Genomic DNA, 24,970 nt, shown 5'->3' with positions numbered 1-24,970 from the left:
CCAAGCGCAGGCTCGGCGATCGCTTCGCTGAACACCTGCGCTCGGTCCGCATTAACGCAACTGATCTCCCGGTGGCCCAGCACTTTAACTCCCCCTCCCATTCCCAGTCTGACCTCTCTGTCATGGGCCTCCTCCAGTGCCATAGTGAGGCCCGCCGGAAATTGGAGGAGCAGCACCTCATATTTTGCTTGGGCAGTTTGCGGCCCGGTGGTATGAACGTCGACTTCTCCAACTTCAGATAGCTCCTCTGTCCCTCCCTTCCCCTCCCCCTTCCCAGATCTCCCTCTATCTTCCTGTCTCCACCTATATCCTTCCTTTGTCCCACCCCCGACATCAGTCTGAAGAAGGGTCTCGACCCAAAACGTCACCCATTCCTTCTCTCCTGAGATGCTGCCTGACCTGCTGAGTTACTCCAGCATTTTGTGAATAAATCCACCTATATCCTTCCTTTGTCCCGCCCCCCCTGACATCAGTCTGAAGAAGGGTCTCGACCCAAAACGTCACCCATTCCTTCTCTCCTGAGATGCTGCCTGACCTGCTGAGTTACTCCAGCATTTTGTGTCTACCGTCTCTAACTTCAAGTAGCCCTTCCTTTCCCTCTCACTCTCCATCCCTCCCCTATCCCAGTTCTCCAACCAGTCTGACTGTCGCATTGATTAAAGTTATATCTTTGTATGCTTCATTGTCACCTTCCCCGAGTTAACAATGATCTATTCAACATTTTCCTTGAACTCCGACTATCTGGTGTCTCTTTTTCACACCTTACGCTTGCTTATCTCTGTGTCTCCCTCTCCCCTGACCCTCAGTCCGAAGAAGGGTATCGACCCGAAACTTCACTCATTCCTACTCTCCGGAGATGCTGCCTGTCCCACTGAGTTACTCCAGCATTTTGTGCCTATCTTCAATGTAAACCAGCATCTGCAGTTCCTTCCTACATATTGATTTATAAATGTACTTTGATTTCAATTTGTCCCCCCTCCCTGGGTACAGATGCCAAGCAACCATACTTCAGGTCCAGTCCGAAATACATGCAGTGTTAGAACATGGAGCCTTGTGATGGGGGAATCACCACCAAGCCACATCATCTGATTTATGAGCATTGATTGAACAGTGAACTGGAGTATGGAGTTCATGCAGAATTCCTTCTGCTCCTTAGCGCAGGGATATTTTTAATGGTATAACACAGACTGGAATTTAATGAGTTCCTGGTCTTTATGCTTGGCACCAGGTGGTGTTTCCATTGAAAGGTCAAATTGAATCTGGTGAAGGCAATAATAACATAAGAAAACAGGAACTATTTAAACTATTTAAACAGGACTTTCGTCCACTATTTGACTCCACAAGCCTGCCCTGCCATTTAATATGTAAGAATATGATCTTTAAGATGACCCTTCTTCAGGTCTCGAGATGCTGCCTGTCCTGCTGAGTTCTTGAAGCATTTTGTGTCTATCTTCGGTGTTAACCAGAATCTGCTGTTCCTTTCTACACATTTCATCCTCTCTCTCACTCCTCTTGCCCAGGTGGATCTTAACTTGGGCTGAAACCAAAACAAACAGCTCCCAACTGTTGGTGCCTCATTAATAACAATCAATGCCCTACATGTAGGTTTGCAATATTGTTTCCTCTCAGACTTCGTACCAATTCTACAATGACTGGAGTTGTAGAACTGCAACAGATGCCGGAAACAGCTAAGATGGTTGAATAATAGATGCAGAACATTTCAAGATTAGCTATTTTTATCATTATTTCTTACCCATAAGTAGCAACAATCAAAAGGAAACTTACAGCATAGGAAGCCACAAAGCTAACATTACGCTGCCCGGCGCTGCAAGACACAGAAGGTGCACGAGCTCTACAGATAACAAAGTGTCAGAGCTAACCACACACACATCTGTAATAGATTGTATTTTTGCATTTCATCTTTTACCTCTGAGCTGGTCGCTAACACGTGCAGCAGGTCTGCCTCATGTGTAGGCAAGAACTGCAGATGCAAGTTTACATCGATAGATAGACGCAAAATGCTCGGCTAACTCAGCGGGTCAGGCAGCGTCTCTGGATAAAAGGAATGGGTGACGATTCAGGTCAAGACCCTTCTTCAGACTGGTTCTAAAGAGGCTGAAGTCATAAGTGTCTGAAGAAGGGTCTCGGTCCGAAACGTCACCCATTCCTCCTCTCCAGAGATGCTGCCTGCCCTGCTGAGTTACTCCAGCGGTTTTGGGTTGCAGGTGCTAATCCAGGATCCCCCCCACTTTGTCTAATTTACCAGCTGCCTAATTTGGAGTCAAGGCCACAGCATTAAATTTGAGCCTAGAAAGTAGTATAATTGGAAACTGAAGTTTGAGAAGCTTGGACATCTAAAATGTCATTAGGTCATAAGTGATTGGAGTAGAATTAGGCCATTTGGCCCATCAAGTCTACTCCGCCATTCAATCATGGCTGATCTGTCTCTCCCTCCTCACCCCATTCTCCTGCCTTCTCCCCATAACCCAAACACAATCCCACTCTTCCCGAGTTGTTGAACTCCAAAGTTTCATCAGGGGGTATGGGGAGAGGGCAGGAATGGGGTACTGATTGAGAATGATCAGCCATGATCACATTGAATGGCGGTGCTGGCTCGAAGGGCCGAATGGCCTCCCCCTGCACCTATTGTCTATTGTCTATTGTCTATCATCCCATAGACATCGGCATGCACCCCGTTCCACTCGAGAGGGGACACTCCCTGATCCTGTGTCTCTCTTTCCAACTAACCATTTGTCTCAGGATTGGGAACACACTGCCATTTCCGATTGTGCGCAGAAATTCAGTATCAGCCTCCAATAGAAAATTGGACAATTGCAAGCCAATGGCAATGATATGGACAAAGGCAGTGATATGGAGAGGAAGTTAGAGTGGCTAGATCTATAAAAGAAGCAATGCGGAATTATTGAGCCAAGTAGTGAAGCTTGGGAACAGGCCCCATAGCCTAACAAGTCCATACCAATTATCAAACACCGATCTGCACAAATCCTCTGCTTGGACAGGCAGCATCTCTGGAGGGAAGGAACGGATGACATTTCGGGTTGAAAGAAGGTTCTCGACCCAATCTGGTCACCCATTCCTTATCTCCAGAGATGCTGCTGAGTTACTCCAGCATTTTGTGTTTATCTTCGGTTGAAATCAGCATCTGCAGTTCCTTCCGACACAAATCTTCTGCTAATTCATATTTCCCATTCTCCTCACATTGCAATTCCCTAAGCCCAGATTCAACCACTCATCTACACAGTGGGAGCAGTTGACCATGTGCGGTTAGCTTCCCCACTTGTACATCTCTGGGGTGTGGGAGGTAAGTGGAGCACCCAGTGGAAACCGACAGGGGCTCAGTTCAGTTTTGCTTATTGTCACGTGTACCGAGCGAGGTACAGTGAAAAGCTTTTGTTACGTGCTAACCAGGGAGGGTGTGCAAACTCCGTACCCGAGGTCAAGGTCACAACCAGGTCACTGGAATGGTGAGGCAGCAGTTCCACTCGCTCAAGCTGCCCACCTCTATACTAACTTGCTCCCCAATTCTATACATACATCTCTTGTCACTTTTCAGAAACTTCCCTTCCCTCTGCACTCTCCTGAAGACTGATGGGCCGAATGGCCTAATTCTACTCTATTGTCTATTGTCTATTGTCTACTCCTGTTCCTTATGACCTAATGACCTTATGACTGCCCACCCAAGATGCACTCAATTTCACAAATGCCAGCAATGGGTGAGAAGACGGGGCCACAACTCGTGGTTACAGCCACGGGTAGATAGTTAGCAGCCGCGAAACACAAGCTTTCAACACAGCAATCTCCAGTTTGGCCTTCATGTAAATCGAGCAACGGGTCTGCCTTGTAAACCTCCACAGCGGAAAAGCAATGTTGTTGAGGGGGGGGGGGGGGGGGGGGGGGGAGGTCGAGACCATCTGGTGGCGGAGAGGGGGTGGTGGTGGTATTGCAGACAATTTTGGCAGACAGAACCCTGTCTCCACTTAACTAGTTGGCTGAGGGCACAGGGCACATGACCCTGACTGCAGCAAGCTCTCTGGTGGGATCGGGTCATGTATTTCATGTGTATGTATATCAACAACAAAAAAATCAGAGGAATGTGCTTCAGGTCAGTTTAAGTGGCAGCTCTCAGACAGATAGATAGCTGCAGGCCATATTTTGACTAACAACAATTAAAAATAATTTCTCCTAAATGAGACCTGGTCACAAACAGTGAAGCATAGAAGGAAGGGGGGAAATGTCTACAGCAGAGGGAAGCACAGCTGACTAGGCATTGAACCATCAACTTTTTTTTTTTTTAAACAGCCTTTAAGTTTGGTCCGTTTCCCGAAACCTTCTTCCCACCCCTCCCAACCCCCCTCCCTACAATAAAGTCAAACGAACAAGCAACACTTAAGTATTTTAGCCGAAGGATGAAGATCGAACCCCTCTGACAAAACACACAGCTTTTATAATATGTTCCAGAACACTCTGTTCGCTGTGGAACATTGCTGAGGGAAAGAAGTGAAAAAACACTCCAGATTTCTGGAATGTTTCATGGAATGTGTTGGGATCAGAACTTCCAATTGGTCTATTTCCTGTGGAACTATAATGAGGCTTGTTAAAAAAAAATCAGAGTACAAACTGTGTGGGAGTTAAAACAAGTTCACATGGGAAATATGAATGGCCTACACACAGACGTTGGCTGAGTTTACTAACCAGCTAGCTGGCTTGTTATTCAAAACCTACAAGAGACCCATAAAGTCAATTAAAAAACAGCAGTCCACTGGGTGCAGAATACGACAGGATTTATGCTTCATGTACTTCAGAGGCTAAAGATTTTACCATTAAACAGAAACAAAGAAAAATGTTACTTAATATTCCTTTTGCAAAAACGCTGACTATCTTCATTAAATGAATCAAAAATTGGTCAGGGATTACTTGAACTCAGTGTGAAACCCCAGCTAAATGACTTGTAACCATTTTCTCTAATTTGATGTTAGAATGATTGTATTACAAACAAATTTTTCTTCCACGGTCATGCTTATGATTTTCAATTAGGTACACCATCAGTGTAGACACATGGCAATCTGCCAGCTTCCATGAGCCCGATTACAGTGGGGTGAGTAACCTACTGATATTCTATGACCAATGCACCTTTCCTACAACCGTAGACACACAGTGCAGAAGCTGTTGACAGTTCAGTAACTCATGTTCTTAACAATGACAGAAGCAACCAGCAAAAAAACAAATTAGGCAAATACATTCCATACCCAGTTTAGTTCAGTTCAGAGATTCAGCGCGGAAACAGGCCCTTCGGCCCACCGAGTCCGCGCCCACCAGCGATCCCCACACACTGATACTGTCCGACACACACAAGGGACAATTCACATTTATACCAGGGCCTCCTAACCTACAAACCTGTGCGTCTTTGGAGTGTGGGAGGAAGCCGAAGATCTCGGAGAAACCCCACAGTTATCATGAGCACAATTGAGAAATGCCTAGGCTTGCGTTGAGGGCCTCTGGGATTTCTTTTGAAACATATGTTTACATTGAAATTATGTTAGGCAAATCAGAACAAAGTCGGGGTACTGCTCAATTTATGCTTTGTTCTCAGTTGCTTCACTCCTTTCAACGGGGCCGTTCTCCCAGCAACAGCTGGGACCTTGCAGAATATTTATTAATGGGACTGCTGCTTTTGCAAGTGATTGCACTGCAGTACGAATCACAGCCAGGCTGGGTGAGTCATATCTCGCCCTCTCAACTCTAGTCCTATGCTCTTTCTGGTCTGGGGTCTTGCACGAATTCCTAGGTTCATTCCCTCACTGCCTCGGGAAGCGTTGAGAGAGTCTGCAGTGTTAGCCACCACCCTTACAGTATGGACCCGGACAGGATTGCAGCCCAGGATTCAGAGTTTGGGTGGTTCACAGTCACCTGAGGGAGGAGGTTTTCGTCCAGTCACCAGTCATTGCAGCTCAATGGAGGTGGTGTGTAGAAAGGAACTGAAGTTGCTGGTGGACACTGAACCGGCCACAAAATGCTGAAGGAACTCAGTCTTGATCCGAAACGCCGCCCATTCCTTCTCTCCAGAGATGCTGCCTGCCCCGCTGAGTTACTCCAGCATTTTGTGTCTGTCTTCAATGGAGGTGGTGTTTTTCTCTGTAACGCTCGGTTTAAAGAGATATGTTGTATCCCTATTTCTAATTGCATTTCCAACTGGTTCTTTTACTTCATTCAACATCGATGATTTGGGTTTTCTCTTCTCATAGAAAGGGTCAGCCCATCAACTCTTCCAGCCTGCTACTCAATACATCATAGCTGATCCACCATCTCAGTACCATCTCAGCACCATCTCTCCCCACACAGGGATGCTCTTTACAAGAAGAAATCTATTCATCTCCTTCTAAAATATATTCAGGGACTAGACCTCCAGAGCTTAGTTTTCACCCATCGGCGAAACCAAACGCAGGCCCACCAAGTCTACACCGACCAGCGGCCCCTGCACACTAATACTACTCTAAACACACTTGGGACAATTTTTACAGTTTACATTTATACCAAGCCAATTAACCAACAAACCTGTACGTCTTTGGAGTGTGGGAGGAAACCGAAGATCTCAGAGAAAGCCCATGTGGTCACGGGGAGAAGGTACAAACTCCGTACAGACAAGCACCCATAGTCAGGATCGACACTGGGTCTCTGGCGCTGTAAGGCAGTAGCTCTACCGCTAAGCCACCATGCTGCCCCACAGGCTTACAGGCAGTGATGCAAGTGTGAAGCACCACTGAAGAGAGTAATATAGCAGTGGACTTGGGGCTTACTTCAGAACTGCCCTGAGTCAGTGGACTGGCACATGTTCAAGACCACTTTATCCAGCCTGAGTGAGTACAACTCAGTCATTGTGAGTTTCAACAAGAACTGCATTGGCGACTGCAATCTGACAAAGACAATTAGAATCTACCCTAATCAGGGAACGTGGATGAATAGGAATATTCACTGAGTATGATCACAGTCACGCTATCAAGAATGGTAAGGCAGGATTCCAGAACAAGCTAGAGGCTCAATTCAATCAAGAATATGATCACCGGTCGCAAGTCAAAATCAGGGCAATCACCGCAAAAACATATCTCTACCGCATGAGCTAAATGCCTTTTACACCCAAGGTTTGAACAGGCAAACCTTGGTTCACCCAAGGTACGTACCCTCCAATAACCTCTGTTCCATCCCCCGCTGGCTCTGTCCTGCACATCTCAGTGGCAAAGGTTAGATTTCATGAGGGGAAGCTCACGGAAAACAGTTTGCTTGCACGGAGTCTCTGAACAACCAGAGCAACCGAACAACCGAAGGGCCTGTTTCCACACTGTATCTCTAAAGTAAACTGATCTGAAATCATGCGCCTCCAGATGTCAACTTATTTACATCGGCGAAACCAAACGCAGGCTCGGCGATCACTTCGTTCAACACCTGCGCTCGGTCCGCGTTGGCCAAACTGATCTCCCGGTGGCCGAGCACTTCAACTCCCCCTCCCATTCCCAGTCTGACCTTTCTGTCATGGGCCTCCTCCAGTGCCATAGTGAGGCCCACCGGAAATTGGAGGAACAACACCTCATATTTCGTCTGGGCAGCTTGCAGCCCAGCGGTATGAACATCGACTTCTCCAACTTTAGATAGTTCCTCTGTCCCTCTCTTCCCCTCCCCCTTCCCAGATCTCCCTCTGTCTTCCTGTCTCCACCTATATCCTTCCTTTGTCCCGCCCCCCTGACATCAGTCTGAAGAAGGGTCTCGACCCGAAACGTCACCCATTCCTTCTCTCCTGAGATGCTGCCCGACCTGCTGAGTTACCCCAGCATTTTGTGAATAAATACCTTCGATTTGTACCAGCATCTGCAGTTATTTTCTTATATTATGAAATCAGTTTACCACAGTCTTCATCGGCATTTTCAGCCCGTCACTTCAACATTCTCCTTCTCTGCTCTAAGGAAACCTCCACCATTGGATACTAAGAATAGTAAAATGACCTGTTGCAACAACCACTGCCCAGTAGCCCTAACATCAGCCAGAATGAAGTGCTTTGAATGATTGATAACAGACTGCATTTGTCCATTCTTCTGGACAATCTGGTCTCCTTGCAACTACAGTACAAGAAGAATAGCTCTACGGAGGAAGATATCTCCCTTGCACTACATTCAGCTCTGGATGACCTGAAGAATAACACCTATGTCAGCAAAAATAACACCTACTACAGCTCAGCCTTCCACAGCAAAATACTGAACAAGCTCATCTCTAAACTCCTGGACCTTCCCCTTGGAGCCTCCATCTGCAATTAGGATCTGGATTTCCTGATTGGAAGACCTCAATTGATTAGGATTTGTCATAACATTTTCCCAAGCTAGGCACAAAATGCTGGAGTAACTCAGCGGGACAGACAGCATCTCTGGAGAGAAGGAATGGGTGACCTGTTGGGTCGAGACCCAGTCTGAAGAAGGGTCTCGACCCGAAACGTCACCCATTCCTTTTCTCCAGAGATTCTGCCTGTCCTGCTGAGTTACTCCAGGATTGTGTGCCTAGCTTCGGTTTAAACCAGGATCTGCAGTTCCTTCATACACATAACATTTTCCCACCCTGCCCCTCTCAACACCAGTGCTCTTCCAAGGTTGTGTGCTCTGTCCTCTGCTCTATTCATGGTACATCCATGACTATGTGGCAAGTCTTGCGTCAATTCAATCTTTTAGATTTGGGTAAGCCAGCATCTGCACTTCCTTGTGTCTCAATCGATAAGCTCACTGATTATACCACTGTTGTCTGCCAGATTGAGAACAATGGCGAGGCAGAATACAGGAGAGGAATTGTCATGGTGTCAGAACAACAACCTAGTCGTTAACATCAGCGGGGAGGTGGACACAAGCCTGTCCTCATCAACAGAGCACCTATGGAGATGGCTGACAGATTCAAGACCTTAGGCATCCGTATTACCAGTGACCTGACCTGGTCCTTTCACATCAACACCGTGATCAAGAAAGCACATCAGCACATTTACTTTGTTAAGAGTCTGAGAAGATTTGGCATGTCCAGGAGAATTCTCTCGGACTTCTACAGGAGCGCTAGAGAAAGTATTTTGGCAGGATGCAGTTCAGCCTGTTACAGCAACTTTTCTGCATTGGATCACTTGAACCTGCAAAGAGTGGTGAACGCGGGCCAGGCCAGTCCATCATAGGCTCGTCACTCGTTCATAGTGCTTTGCAACGCACACGTGAAGACGCACACCTCCAGATTCAGGGACAGTTACTTCCAGCTGTCATAGACAATAGACAATAGGTGCAGGAGGAGGCCATTCGGCCCTTCGAGCCAGCACCACAATTCAACATGATCATGGCTGATCATTCTCAATCAGTACCCCGTTCCTGCCTTCTCCCCATACCCCCTGACTCCGCTATCCTTAAGAGCTCTATCTAGCTCTCTCTTGAATGCATTCAGAGAATTGGCCTCCACTGCCTTCTGAGGCAGAGAATTCCACAGATTTTCAACTCTCTGACTGAAAAAGTTTTTCCTCATCTCCGTCCTAAATGGCCTACCCCTTATTCTTAAACTGTGGCCCCTGGTTCTGGACTCCCCCAACATTGGGAACATGTTTCCTGCCTCTAACGTGTCCAACCCCTTAATAATCAGGCCACTGAACCACCCTACCACAACCAGAGAGCAGTCCTGAACTACTACCTACCTCTTTGGTGACCCTCAGATTATCCTTGTTCGGACTTTGCTGGCTTTACCTTGCACTAAACGTTATTCCCTTATCATGTATCTATACACTGTCAATGGCTCGATTGTAATCATGTATGGTCCTCCTGCTGGCTGGATTGGCATGTACCAAAAGCTTTTCACTGTACCTCACTACAGTGAAAAGCTTTTGGTACATGCTAACCCAGTGACAATAAACTAAACTAAACTAACTGAACTAAACTTTGCGTCAGGAAGGCTGGAGTTTATCATCAATGATGCCTGTAACCTTGGCCAATCACTTCTATCTTCTGTGAGCAGAAGAGGAGCTTGAAAGCCCGGATGTCCAGATTTAAGGATAGCTTCTTCTCCACTGTTACCAGATCATTCACTTCATGGAGTTGCTGCCATTTATTCTCACTCTGAACTCCCCCTCATTTGGTTATTCCATTAGTGCACGTTAGTTGTTTTTTTGCACGACCTCAGATTTCACGCCAATCTTTGCACCATTTTACCACTGTCACTATTGTTGTACACCTGGCGTTATCGTGCATGCTTTGTAACCTATAAACTTTCATGGGAACAGGAGTATTTCGCTGCACCTAGGTGTGTATGATAAAAACTAATCTGAATCCTAACCAGAATCTAAATCATTGAGTATCAGAGTTATTCACAGAATTGAGTATCAGAGTCATCAGTCTGAAGAAGGGTCTCGACCCGAAACGTCACCCATTCCTTCTCTCCCGAGATGCTGCCTGTCCCGCTGAGTTACTCCAGCATTTTGTGTCTACCTTTTCTTCACAGAGGGTTTGTTCGGACCTATTCCTGTGTTTATTTACTTGCCTGCGCCATTGCGAATTGGCGATTGGTCACCATTGGAAAAACTGTCAGCATTTACAGGAAACTGAAGAGTCTCTTCAAAACATTAAACTGAAGGGATTGGTGAAATCCTGTTGTAGGAAGATCACGCACATTGTAATCACCTTGAACTGGCTCCCCTTTTAACACGGTGTACAATAAAGTCTAAAAGTGCCCAGAATAAAACTGTTCATCAATACGTAACGAGATAATATATATTCCCACCTAAACATTTCTAATATTCACATCCTGCATGTCTTTCATGTCCACTATCAACCAGCGATATCTCTGCAACAGTATCATGCACTCCACTGCTCTTTGTCTGTCATATAACTAATCGTGTTTACAATTTCTTTGTCGGTTGGAATGAATTCTAATAGATTTTATGTTCTTGTGCTTGCACAGTAGAAAAATAAAACATCTTTTTTTTCCAAAATAAATTGAGAAACAAAGCTTTCATTTCCCTGTGAATAACAATGACTGTTTATGCCAAAGTTTAAATCCGACTGACAAGGGGCCTAATTCTAGCAGCATTACAATTATAGGAACTAATGGGCAAATACGTTCATTTTGTCTCCATAATTGCCTTTTTATTTGTGTAATCAAGTATGAGAGCTCCCAGCACCATTACACTTAAAATGTACAGTGATGGTTTCACAATCTGTGGGGTTAAACCTTCAGTTGAATCATTCCAAGCAACCACCAGGGTCTTTGCAAATGTAATCCCGAGCTTTGTCCCGTGAGAATAACAACTGGAAAATTACATTTAGCCTCTTGGGAAAGTCTGTGCTCCGTCCTCCCACATGGGTGTCTGTTCTTAGAAGTGGCTGAGCACGATTCCACTGTGTGGGAGCAAACTCTGGCTCCATGTGTGTTTAACTGTTTGTTGGGTGCATTGTTTGTTCTGTGTGCATTTCAACATGTCTGGAAGAATGTGGGAGATGGTATCTGCGCTTAAATATTCACAAGTGTCAATCTTGTGTGCATGTGTTATCCATTTGTGTGTGAAAGTGATATGGCAGAGAGGAGAGGGAGAGAGAGGTGGGGGAGAAGAGGGGGAGGGGGAGGGGGAGGGGGAGGGGGAGGGGGAGGGGGGGGAGGGCGGAGGAGGAGAGTGAGGGCAGGGGGAGGGGGAGGGGAGGGGGAGGGGGCGGGGGAGGGGGAGGGGGAGGGGGAGGGGGAGGGGGAGGGGGAGGGGGAGGGGGAGGGGGAGGGGGAGGGGGAGGGGGAGGGGGAGGGGGAAGGGGGGAGGGGGAGGGGGAGGGGGAGGGGGAGGGCGGAGGAGGAGAGTGAGGGCAGGGGGAGGGGGAGGGGGAGGGGAGGGGGAGGGGGAGGGGGAGGGGGAGGGGGAGGGGGAGGGGGAGGGGGAGGGGGAGGGGGAGGGGGAGGGGGAGGGGGAGGAGGGCGGAGGAGGAGAGTGAGGGCAGGGGGAGGGGGAGGGGGAGGGGGAGGGGGAGGGGGAGGGGGAGGGGGAGGGGGAGGGGGAGGGGGAGGGGGAGGGGGAGGGGGAGGGGGAGGTGGAGGTGGAGGGGGAGGGGAGGGGGAGGGGGAGGGGGAGGGGGGGGAGGGCGGATGAGGAGAGTGAGGGCAGGGGGAGGGGATGGGGGAGGGGGAGGGGGAGGGGGAGGGGGAGGGGGAGGGGGAGGGGGAGGGGGAGGGGGAGGGGGAGGGGGAGGGGGAGGGGGAGGGGGAGGGGGAGGGGGAGGAGGGGGGGATGCATGTGACATAATCCGATTCCATCAGAGATTGGTGCAACCACTGCAAAAGCACAGAGACATTGACAGTGAAGGAGGGAGGCGAGATAAAGCAGGAATCTGGACCTACTTGAACAAGTTTTATGTGCATAAAAGCCATTTTACATGTGTTTGATTGCACTAGCAATAATTTCTGGGTCAAACATTTCCGGTAACAATTCAGATGGCTACGCTGATGCCTGCCTGCCTGTCTCTCTACTGAATGTGTTTGCCTGACAAACAGCAGCCAGAGAGGTCATTTGTAGAAACACATGAGCAGGTAACCTGAATTGCACCTAGATTAGAACAACAATGTACTATAACACCATTTAAAAGACACTTGGGCAGGTATATGGATAGAAAAGGTTTAGACGGATATGGCCAAATGCGGGCAGGTGTGACGAGTGTAAATGGGGCATCTTAGTCCACACGGTCAAGTTGAGCCAACAGGGTCTGTTTCCGTAGATGGACACAAATAACTGGAGTAACTCGGCGGGACAGACAGCATCTCCGGAGAAAAGAAATAGGTGATGTTTCGGGTCGAGACCCTTCTTCAAACCCGCAAAGTCACCTGTTCCTTTTCTCCGAAGATGTTGTCTGACCTACTGAGTTACTCCAGCTTCTTCTGTCTATCTTCGGTTTAAACCGGCATCTGCAGTTCCTCCCTACACAGGTCTGGTCCCATGCAGCATGGTTCCATGGCTCTCTGACTCCATCCAGACTGGCCCAGCGAATAAAGAGAAACCCACCACTTATTCATTTATATAAGAAAATGACTGCAGATACTAGTACAAGAAAATGACTGCAGATGTTATTTTCATCTATTCATTTATGATACAGCATCAATTATGGGGAAATCACTTTCCTTTGTGACCTTGTGAAAAATGAAAGATTATATCTTCAGATCTGACAAATTCATTGCTTCAGAAATGATTTGGTTGTATTTGTGTGTTTTATGTAATGGAGCACGAGGGGGACCTGCCTGCAGAACAAGAGTTGTTTCCTTCCTTTGGCTTCCGACATATCTTCTTCGTTAGGTGACATTTGAACGTTTATAAAGCCGAGGATGACAAGCAGATCACTTTTGACAGGAGCAGCACTTAGAGTCATAGGGTCCAACTAGCTCACACCGGCCAACATGTCCCATCTACACTAGTCCCACCTGCCTGCATTTGGCTCATATCCCCTCTAAACCTGTCCTATCCACGTACCTGTCTAAATGCTTCTTAAAGGTTGCAATTGACCCTGCCTCAACTGCCTCTTCTGGCAGCTTGTTCCACACACTGACCACCTTTGCATGAAAAAGCTACCCATTAGGTTCCTATTGAATCATTCCCTCTTCACCTTAAACCCGTGTCCTCTGGTTCTTGATTCCCCCACTCTGGGCTACTTATGTTGAGACTACTAACCTACCACCATACCATCAGTTTGAAGGTGCCTATCCAATGTGTCCAAAGACATTTTTCCCTGCTTCAAACTACTTACAAGGTCCCATCGGAGTTTATAGGAAAGGAGGAAAAGAAGACCTTCTTTTGTAGTGTAAGGGTGGGGGAGATGGACTCAAGACTGCTCAGAGCACTGGCAAGCAGTGAACCAGGTTGTTTCTCCACTGCTCTGTCCCATGTGTCAATCTGCAGCGGTACCCTGACTACGGGCGCCGTCTGTACGGAGTTTGTACGTTCTCCCCGTGACCTGCGTGGGTTTTCTCCGAGATCTTCGGTTTCCTCCCACACTCCAAAGACGTACAGGTTTGTAGGTTAATTGGCTGGGCAAAAGTAAAAATTGTCCCTAGTGGGTGTAGGATAGTGTTAGTGTGCGGGAATCGCTGGGCGGCGCGGACTCGGTGGGCCGAAGGGCCTGTTTCTGCGCTGTATCTCTAAATCTAAAAAAAATCTAAATCTACCCAGAAATATAAGTAGATAAGACACAAAATGCTGGAGTAACTCTACGGGACAGGCAGCATCTCTGGAGAGAAGGAATGGGTGACGTTTCGGGTCGAGACCCTTTTTCAAGTCTATACATTCTATCAATGCAGAGATTTTCTCTTTCTCGTAACCACCTACCACACCCACACCCACGGGCATACAGAACACTGCAGGAGCGAGTCTTGCCCAACTATTCTCACCAAAGGTACCATCAAGGATCTCCAACCGCCCATTCCTTTCCGTGGGGGACCAGGGTACCAGAGCATGAAGAGAGTGGGGGGGGAGGGCAAATCCTAGCTTTCCTGGGGCGCTCCTTTAGAAAGGAGGTGAGCAGGAACTTCTTTAGTCAGAGGGTAGTTAATCTGTGGAACTCATTGCCACAGAGGGCTGTGGAGGCCAAGTCAGTGGATGTTTTTAAGGCAGAGATAGACAAGTTCTTGAATAGAACGGGTGTCAATGGTTAAGTGGCGAAGGCAGGAAAATGGGATTAGGAGGCAGAGATCAATCATGATTGAAAGGCGGACTCGATGGGCCGAATGGCCTGATTCTACTATGACTTGTGAACTTGTGAGACTTTAGCTTCTGTCCCTCTGGATGAAATTGAATTCGAGGAGCACATCTCACAATTTGGCAGCAGCAAGTCAAACCGTTGTCAGAGCAACTCAAGAAGAGCATTTAATATGGAGGCTTTATGGAACGCCATCGGAAAAATCCACCAAATGTTACAGATGATTCCTAAAACTGCATAAAGGTAGCCTTTACCACCTTAGACAGCTGAGGAAATTCAGAATGTCTCTGAGGATCCTTCATTGCTTCTACTCTGGGGCTGTAGAGAGCATCCTGTCCGGCAACATTACAGTCTGGTTTGGGGACAGCTCTGCCCAGAACAGGATGGCCCTGCAGAGAGTAGTGCGTTCGGCAGAACACACCATGGGAACTACACTCGTCCCCCTGCAGGACCTACACATCAGGAGGTGCAGATCCAGAGCAAGCAAGATCATGAGGGACCCCTGCCACCCCAGTAACGGACTGTTCCAGATGCTATGGTCAGGCAAACGCCTCCGCTGTCACACTGTGAAAACAGAGAGGATGAGACGGAGTTTCTTTCCACAGGCCATCAGGACTGTTAACTTTTATAACTCCAGGGACTAAATTTTGTCTTCTCTGTATTAACTTTTATTTATATGCTGTAACTGTAATTCTTTTTTTGTGCACAATCCGCAGGCATTGCCACTTTCATTTCACTGCACATCGTGTATGTGCATGTGACAAATAAACTTGACTCTTGACTAAAGAAGGAATAAGCACCCGGCCTTTCCACAACACCGAAGAGCTTCAACAAAATCCAAGGGTTGGTTGCTTACCTGTGTAGATGAATCGGCCCGGAGTCCCTTTGCAGAACTGTTTCGACTTGTAGGACAATGTGACTTCCACCACTCCGGGGATGTGACGGGGAGGAGTCTGAACTCTAATTGCGTGCGGGGTGATTAGCTGCAATAAAGCACAGTCAAAATGCCATCAGGCTATCAAGTGATGTTCTTTAGTCCCACTTGACTGCCAAGTTTCAGTAAACAGGGCTTTTTCAAACCCGCAATAAATGTGTCACTGCCCCTAATACTCTACTGATAGAATGCACATTAAAATGTACTGACAAGAGTATTAAAAGTGTTTTACAACACAGTTGTAAAGCAATTAACTCTGTATTTCCCTGGTCTGGCATGGGGCTTGGCTGATTTCCTGCCCTGAATACCGTGTGCAACAGGAGTAAGGTTCATAAAAGTGTTTTATTGTAACCAGTTAGTTTATTTTAATATAAATTCCTCAGATAACAAAAGGAAATGGTAAGGATTTCCTTGCTGAGCAGAAGCTGGCATTACAGTTTGTCTCTGACAGTGAGTATTTGCTTTTGAATTATTCCATTAACCTGTCTGACAGATTATTCCAAACCCTAATTATAACGTAATTGATACAATAGTGTTAAGTAGAAGATTCAAACATCCTATTTGCACATTTCCTGATGAACACTGAAATCAATGCCATGTAAATCTGGATGCAAAATGGCACGAGACTCATGAAAATGATAAGGCTTTGGTTAAAAGCAGGGCTAAAGCTTGAGTATAATAATTTTCAGAAATGAAGTTTTAAGCTTGCTGTGTATATGTTTATACTCAGTCCTCCAAACAAATCAATATTATTATAATAATTAAGAGTTATTTGAGCTTAATATGTACCTTTGCTGCACAGATCTCTTGTGTGTAAATGCAAACATGTGCAGATGCTGTGAATCTGAAACTAAAACTAAATGCTAGAAATACTCGGCAAGTCGAGCAGCATCTGTGGAGAAAGTGCTGCTTCGGATTAATGACTTTGTAAAATCCTTTGATGATGGGTCATCTACCTGCAACACTAACTCTCTTTTCTCTCTCCCTGGATGAACCCTGACCTGTATTTCTAACATTTTCTTTCATCATTGCAGATTTCCCATGAACTTGCTCCTGACGAGTCAGCAAATTTTTGGTTTGAATTAATAATGGTGTGAATACCAAGTGGGGAGACAAAGGCAGGGCCACTAAAGGGCGATCTGAGTTTTTACTGGTGTTCTGTGTTTGAAGTCCCACATGATGGCAATCACTGCTCAGCACTTCACTACCGAGGAGACTATTCAGAGGCTGTGAAGGCACGACATCTTTATTCTGAACTAGGAGTTTTTTCCAACCCTATGTATTGTCTCTCCTCATGCAGCTTGAGTTTGATGGTATACAGCAAAGGCTTGAAGAAGTTGCATTCCCAAAGCACCCAAGATAGACACAAAATGCTGGAGTAACTCAGAGGAACATGCAGCATCTCTGGATAGAAGGAATGGGTGACATTTCTGGTCGAGAACCGTATTCAGACTGAGGAAGGGTCTCAACCAGAATCGTCACCCATTCCTTCAATCCAGAGATGGTGCCTGTCCCGCTAAGTTACTCCAGCATTTTGTGTCTGTCTTCGGTTTAAACCAGCATCTGCAGTTCATATACCACCCAGTGTTTTTGGTATAAGTCTTCTCCAATGTGCTTCAGAACCAAAGAAATACTCAAGTTACAGAAGAGTCAAGAGTGTTTTATTGGAATATATTTCAAAAAGGAAGAATGTAATTCTTACTTGCAGCAGCACAACAGAATATGTAAATACAGCACTGCATCAGTTTGTGAATAGCCAGCTTTCACAAACAGCAATCTGTTGTTGACCACCCCTTTAGATGACGTAAGGTAGGAATAAATACCGTCCAGGGCACTTGGATATCTGAGGGTTCTTCGTAACAGTGCCTGGTGGTCTTTATGTCTATATGAGAGGACAGCTAAATGCCACATCCACCTTCAGTGTCTCCAGCAGTGAGGCATTCTCTCAATACTGTGCTGAAAAGACAGTCCGGCTAGTTCCGTTTCCGTTAGAGGAATGGGATCATGGACTTCTGTCAGTGAGCCACAGCTAACAGGGGTATCCTGAATAGATAGATACCTGTCTGTAAGATGAAGCCAGGTCACACAACTGCATTGACAGTATGCTTGTTGTATTTTTCTTTAGTTTCGTTTAGTTTTAGTTTAGTTTAGTGAAGTATAGTTTAGTTTCATACAAACTTTCATATAAACATGTGAGCGAAGAGGACGAGCATGTCTCCAGTGTCTACCCTGCTCCACCAGGTTTGAGATCATGTCTGATCTGATTGTATTCTCAACTCCTTATTCGTGTCTGCTGCAGTAATCTTTCACCTCCTTGCTTATCAAGAATCTATCCACTTCTGCCTTAAAAATATTCAACAACTCAACTTCCACTACCTTTAGGGAAGAGAGTCCAAAAGACTAAATAGACAACAGACAATAGGTGCAGGAGGAGGCCATTCGGATCTTCGAGCCAGCACCACCATTCAATGTGATCATGGCTGATCATTCACAATCAGTACCCCGTTCCTGCCCTCTCCCCACACCCCCTGACTCCGCTATCATTAAGAGCTCTACCTAGCTCTCTCTTGAAAGCATCCAGAGAATTGGCCTCCACTGCCTTCTGAGGCAGAGAATTCCAGATTTACAACTCTCTGGGTGAAAAAGATTTTTTCTCATCTCCATTCTAAATGGCCTACCCCTTATTCTTAAACTGTGGCCCCTTGTTCTGGACTCCCCCAACATCGGGAACTCCTGAAACCTTGACAGAACATGTTTCTGACTCATTTCTGGCTTAAAGGGTTGATCTCTTTTTTGAATCAGAGAGCCTAATTCTAGGAAAAGGACACAAGTGCCGGAGAAATACAAAGGGTCAGGCATGATGTGTACCAAGGAACTGCAGATGCTGGTGTAAACCGAAGAGAGAGAAAAAAATAGCTGGAGTAACTCAGCCGGTTAGACAGCATCTCTGGAGAGAAGGAATAGGTGACGTTTCGGGTTGAGACCCTTCAACAGGCTGATTGGGGTGGGGGAAGAGAAGGCTGGAGGAGAGGAAGGGCAGGACAAAACCTAGCAAGTGACAGGTGGATACAGGTGGATACAGGTGAGGAGGGCTTTTGATGGGCAGATGGTTGGACAAAGGCCAGAGATGAAAAAACAAAAAGTGTACGATAAGGATAGAAGAGTTGCAAATTGTGAAGCCAGAGAAAGAAGTATTGGGGAAGAGGGAGGGGGGAGGGGTGCGTGTGCAGGTGAGGCACAGGAAAGAGGCGGAGGGGAAGGAAGAAAAGGGGGGTTGTTTGCAGGTTAATTACCTAGAATTGAAGAATGCAATGCTCACACCATTAGGTTGTAAGCTACCCAAGCGGAAGATACTCCTCCAGTATGCATGTGGCCATCGATGAGGACCAGAGAGAAAGGTCAATATGGGAATGGGAAGGGGAGTTAAAATGGTGAGCAATCCTTGGTTCACTCATGCCTTCCCACCCAAACCTGTCCCTCCCCAGGTACTTCCCCCTGCAACCGCAGGAGATGTAACACCTGTCCCTATACCTCCGCCCTCACATCTATCCAGGGACCTCACCAGTCCTTCCAGATGAGACAGATGTTCACATGCACCTCCTCCAACCTCATCTGCTGCATTTGCCTCCCTCGATGTGGTCACCTTTGCATCAGCAAGACCAAGCTGAGACTTGCCGACCACTTTGGCAAACACGTGCTCGGTCTCCCTTCGCTATCCATTTTAGCTCCCCTTACAATTCCCATACTGACCTTTCTGTCCTGGACCTCCTCCATTGTCAGAATGAGGCCACAGGCAAACTGGAGGAACAGCTCCTCATATTCTGCTTGGGCAGCTTACAACCTAACGGTATGAACATTGAATTTTCCAAAATTCAATCATTGTGTCCTTTCCCAAAATATTTCCTTATCCCAAATTTAAGTCCTCCAAAACAAATCAGCTGAATTTTGACAAGTTGACAGCCCCTAATTATCCCTTGGCATAGCTGATTGCCAGAATTTATAAGCCTTGTCATTAGTGAACCAAGTAATTCACTGCATGGATGCAAAGGCCGGAACCAAGTGCGACTCTGTATCCAATTTTGAAGATAAATGGATTAAGTTCTCAACCAGAATAGCAGGACTGGGCATTATATATGAAAACATTGTATAGCTAATCCTTTGTTTGCTTGGAACCCGTGGCGTGCTTTCAAGAGGGTGGAATCGTTGCAAAAGGCCACATTAAAACTCGCCAGTTTTTATTCAATGAAACATTCTGCAGTGGCACTGAATTATAGACAATAGACAATAGGTGCAGGAGGAGGCCATTCGGCCCTTCAAGCCAGCACCGCCATTCAACGTGATCATGGCTGATCATTCTCAATCACTACCCTGTTCCTGCCTTCTCCCCATACCCCCTGAATCTGCTATCCTTAAGAGCTCTATCTAGCTCTCTCTTGAATGCATTCAGAGAATTGGCCTCCACTGCCTTCTGAGGCAGAGAATTCCACAGATTCACAACTCTCTGACTGAAAAGTTTTTCCTCATCTCAGTTCTAAATGGCCTATCCCTTATTCTTAAACTGTGGCCCCTTGTTCTGGACTCCCCCAACATTGGGAACATGTTTCCTGCCTCTAACGTGTCCAACCCCTTAATAATCTTATACGTTTCGATAAGATCCCCTCTCATCCTTCTAAATTCCAGTGTATACAAGCCTAGTCGCTCCAGTCTTTCAACATATGACAGTCCCGCCATTCAGGGAATTAACCTAGTAAACCAAAGCTGCACGCCCTCAATAGCAAGACTATCCTTCCTCAAATTTGGAGACCAAAACTGCACACAGTACTCCAGGTGCGGTCTCACTAGGGCCCTGTCCAACTGAATTATGCCAGTGTTTGCACTGAATTATGCTTATTCCACTCATTATTCCCCCTTTCCCTCCCAAATTGAGTGATATCCCATTTCCCCTCTAACACATCATCCCAATGTCCGTCCCCTTCCGCAGGGGAAGAAGTTCACCAGCCTACCTACGAGCAGGGATAGTGACAGTAATCGGAAGCAGGAATTTTAAGTGACCCAATTTAATTAATCTCCACTGAGGCTAGACTACAGTTAGGATTGTACCTGGAAACAGGGATTACAATGTGTGACAACCACTTTATTTTACTCTGAACTGATTTCCTAATCTCACATCCATTTCCCCGCAATAATCCTCATCCTCCACTCCTACTGCATAAGCCGCAGGTTTCATCTTGTGCCCTCTCAACACATTAGCTCCTTGGCCTCATGGATCATCATACCAAAAGGAAAACAATATGAATTCCTTATTGCTATATTGGGTTGTTCCAGGTAAGGATTACCCTTTGAGTGAAAAAGTTGCCCTTGAGGTCTTTCTTAAATCTCTTCCCTCTCACGTTAAGCCTATACCCTCTAGTTTTAGAATCCTCTACCCTGGGAAAAAGAGTCTTCACTTCATCCCTGCCCCTCGAGATTTTATATATTTCAATAATGTCAGTCTCCTCATCCGACTATGCACCAAAGAAGAAAGTCCCCACCTATCCTGCCACTCCCTGTAACTCGAGCCCACAAGACCCCGTGACATCCTGCTGAATTTCTTCTGCACCCTTCTCAAATTTCAGGCCAGAATCCTCCAATGTCAAACCTACATACAAATGACAGTAGGAAATAGAAACGGACATAAGGCTCTTCAATCCCTTATGCCCACATCACCATTCAAAAAATCATGGCTGATGTTTTACCTCAGCATCAACTTCTGCATTAACTCATGGAAAACACACATAGAAAATAGGTGCAGGAGTAGGCCACCCAGCCCTTCGAGCCAGCACCACTCATACAACAGGCTGCACGATGGCATAGCGGTAAAGCTGCCGCCTTACCGTCTGTTCGAACTCCTTCCATCGGGCAGACGATACAAGGCCTTCTATGCCCGCACCTCCAGACTCAGAAACAGCTTCATCCCCAGGGCCATAGCTGCAATGAACCGGTCCTGCTGAGCCGGATGGTCACAACGCATAGATCAACTTGCACTTTATCCTGTCTAAAACTGTTTCGTTGGGTTGCTGTTGTCTAAATTAATTAAATTATTGCATCGTATGGGAGGCGCATTCCCAATCTCGTTGTACTCCTGGGTACAATGACAATAAAGATATATTGTATTGTATATTGTATTGTATTGTATTACAGCGCCAGAGACCCAGGGTCGATCCTGTCTACGGGTGCTGTCTGTACGGAGTTCGTACGTTCTCACCGTGACCTGCGTAGGTTTTCCCTGAGATCTTTGGTTTCCTCCCACACTCCAAAGACCTACAGGTTTGTAGGTTAATTGGCTTGGTGTAACTGTAAAATTGTCCCTAGTGTGGGTAGGTAGTGTTAAATGTGCTGGTTAGTGTGGACTCACGGGGCCGAAGTGCCTGTTTCCGTGCTGTATCTCTAAACTAAACTAAACTAAGCTCGTACTCCTTGATTCCATGAATGTCTAAAAAGCCATGGCTAGTCAGCAACCGTCTCCATAGTCATAAATTTCAAAGATTCACTTCTCAAAGGTTAAAAAATGTTCTTCTCATTTCCATTCTGCACCCTCTCCAAAACTTTCACATCTTTCCTGTACTGGTGAGTAGAACTTCACACAATACTCCAAATGTGGTCTAACTAAAGTTTTATACACCTACCACATGACGTACCAACTCTTATACTCAAGGTGTAGGACAGACACAAAAAGCTGGAGTAACACACTGGGACTTCTTCTGAAGAAGGGTCTCGACCCGAAAAGTCACCCATTCCTTCTCTCCAGAGATGCTGCCTGACCCGCTGAGTTACTCCAGTATATTGTGTCTTATACTCAAGGCCTGATCATTAAAGACTGGTGTGCCGTGTCCCTTCTTCACCACTCTTACCACTTGTGTTGCCATTTTTAGGAAGCTATGGACTTGCACCCCAGGATCTCTTGGGTACATCAACATTTCTAAGTCTCCTGCCATTTACTGTATACTTTCCTCTTACTTGACCTACCAAAACGTAACATCTCACTGCATCTGCGATTTCCCCGTCCACATATCCAACTGATATATATTATGCTGTATCATTTGACAACCTTCCTCAGTGTGCATAGCTCAGCCAGGTTTTGTGTCACTTGCATACAGCGAGCAGCGTAGGTTTACTAGGTGAATTCCCAGAATGGCGGGTCCATCGTATGTTGAAAGACTGGAGCGACTAGGCTTGTATACACTGGAATTTAGAAGGATGAGAGGGGATCTTATCGAAACGCATAAGATTATTAAGGGGTTGGACATGTTAGAGGCAGGAAACATGTTCCCAATGTTGGGGGAGTCCAGAACAAGGGGCAACAGTTTAAGAATAAGGGGTAGGCCATTTAGAACTGAGATGAGGAAAAACTTTTTCAGTCAGAGAGTTGTGAATCTGTGGAATTCTCTGCCTCAGAAGGCAGTGGAGGCCAATTCTCTGAATGCATTCAAGAGAGAGCTAGATAGAGCTCTTAAGGATAGCGGAGTCAGGGGGTATGGGGAGAAGGCAGGAACGGGGTACTGATTGAGAATGATCAGCCATGATCACATTGAATGGCTTAGCTGGCTCGAAGGGCCGAATGGCCTCCTCCTGCACCTATTGTCTATTGTCATACTTACTAACCAGATCACCTACATTTTCATCCATGTCATTTTGTATACATCACAAAACCACAGAGGTCCCAGCAGTGACCCCTGTGGAAACATTGATCACAGACCCACAGTCAGAAAAACACTCCACCACTAACCTCTGTCTTCTATGGCCACTAATTTGTATCAAGAGAGAGTCACGCGTCAAGAGTGTTTTATTGTCATATGCATCGAAAACAACAATGAAATCCGTATTTGCAGCAGCATAACAGGTCTGTAAACACAGGACTCATCAATCAAAATAACAGGAAAACATTCAATACGTTTAAAACCCGCAAGATAGGTGCAGAACTGGCCAAAGTCCTCAGTTGCAACCAAGACAGTTTGTAGTTCAGAGTTCAGTTGACGTTTGTAGGCTTCAAGAGCCCGATGGTTGTTGGCAACTTACCAAGTCGCTGTGGATCTCGTGTGAGTTCATCAATGAAGGAATCATCCACTGCCCTAACCTTGCCCATCATCTTCATCCATTCCGAGAAAAACTCAGACCATTTTGTGAGACGGTTGCTCCCTTGCACAAAGCCATGCTGACCTTGCCACATAAGTCCTTGCTTTTGCAAAGAAGAGTAACTCCGACCCTCAAGAATCTCCTCCAGTAAATTCCCTGCAACTAATGTACGCTTCGCCACCCTACAATTTCCTGGTTTGCCCCTGTTGCCCTTCTTAAAAAAAAGAAACAACATTGCTACTCTCTAGTGTTCTGGGTCATTACTTATAGACAATAGACAATAGGTGCAGGAGTAGGCCATTCGGTCCTTCGAGCCAGCACCACCATTCAATGTGATTATGGCTAAAGAGAATACAAAGATCCTTGTCAAGGCACCAGAGATCACCTCCTTTGCCTGCCTCAGTATCCTGTGATAGTTTCCATCATGCTCAGAGGTCCTATCCTCCTTACTATTTTTCAAGAGACCAAACATATTCTCGTCTGAATATTAACATGTGCTGGAACATCAACATACCCATCTTAGAGTCACTAGAATGATACAGTGTGGGAACAGGCCCTTAGGCCCTACTTGCCCACACCGGCCAACATGTCCCAGCCGCACTAGTCCTACCTGCCCGCGCTCAGTCCATATCCTTCCAAACCTGTCCTATCCATGCATCTGTCTAACTGTTTCTTAAATGTTGGGATTGTTCCAGCCTCTAATACCCCCTCAGGCAGCTTGTTCCATGCACCCCACCACCCTTTGTGTGAAAAAGTTACCTCTCAGATTCCTATTTTGATCCCACCGTCATTCTTATCCTTGGAGAATATCAATGTGAAATATTAATTTAAGACATCCCCTACTTCCTTTGGCTTCAGGCATAGATTCCCTCCTTTGTATTTGATTGATCCTACACTTTCCCGTACAACATACTTTTACTATACGTCTTTAGTAAAAAAAATCTGTAATTTTCTAATGCAGACATCAGTCCAAGTTGTCTGTAGATTTATACTGTGGTTTCACTCTCCCTCCTTTCCCAAATAATGGGAGTTACAGTTTCAACCTTCCATTTGAACTGTTTTAGAATCTATGAAATTTTGGGAAATGATAAACACTGCATCCATTATCTCCACAGTCATCTCTTTAAAAGCTTTAGATTTAGGTCATCAGATTTGTGAGATTTATAAGATTTCAGCCCTATTAATTATTGCA

The 24,970-nt window shown here is 46.2% G+C and overlaps 1 protein-coding gene across 1 annotated transcript in view; it reads right to left on the bottom strand.

The window, feature by feature from the left end:
- The window catches only part of LOC144599784 (transcription factor COE1-like), a 164,639-nt gene extending 143,746 nt beyond the window's left edge, over positions 1-20,893 (bottom strand). The window contains exons 1-2 of the mRNA XM_078411020.1: positions 20,834-20,893; positions 15,589-15,715 (exon numbers count right to left, since the gene is read on the bottom strand). Coding sequence (XP_078267146.1) covers positions 15,589-15,715; positions 20,834-20,893 — 187 coding nt within the window. The remainder of the gene's footprint in view (positions 1-15,588; positions 15,716-20,833) is intronic.
- Between the last annotated feature and the right edge of the window lie 4,077 nt (positions 20,894-24,970).

Source organism: Rhinoraja longicauda, chromosome 14 (genome assembly GCF_053455715.1).
Source record: "Rhinoraja longicauda isolate Sanriku21f chromosome 14, sRhiLon1.1, whole genome shotgun sequence".
NCBI classification, from domain to species: Eukaryota; Metazoa; Chordata; class Chondrichthyes; order Rajiformes; family Arhynchobatidae; genus Rhinoraja; species Rhinoraja longicauda.
The sequence above is the reverse complement of the archived record's forward strand: the minus strand, read 5'-3'. Positions and strand labels throughout refer to the sequence as shown.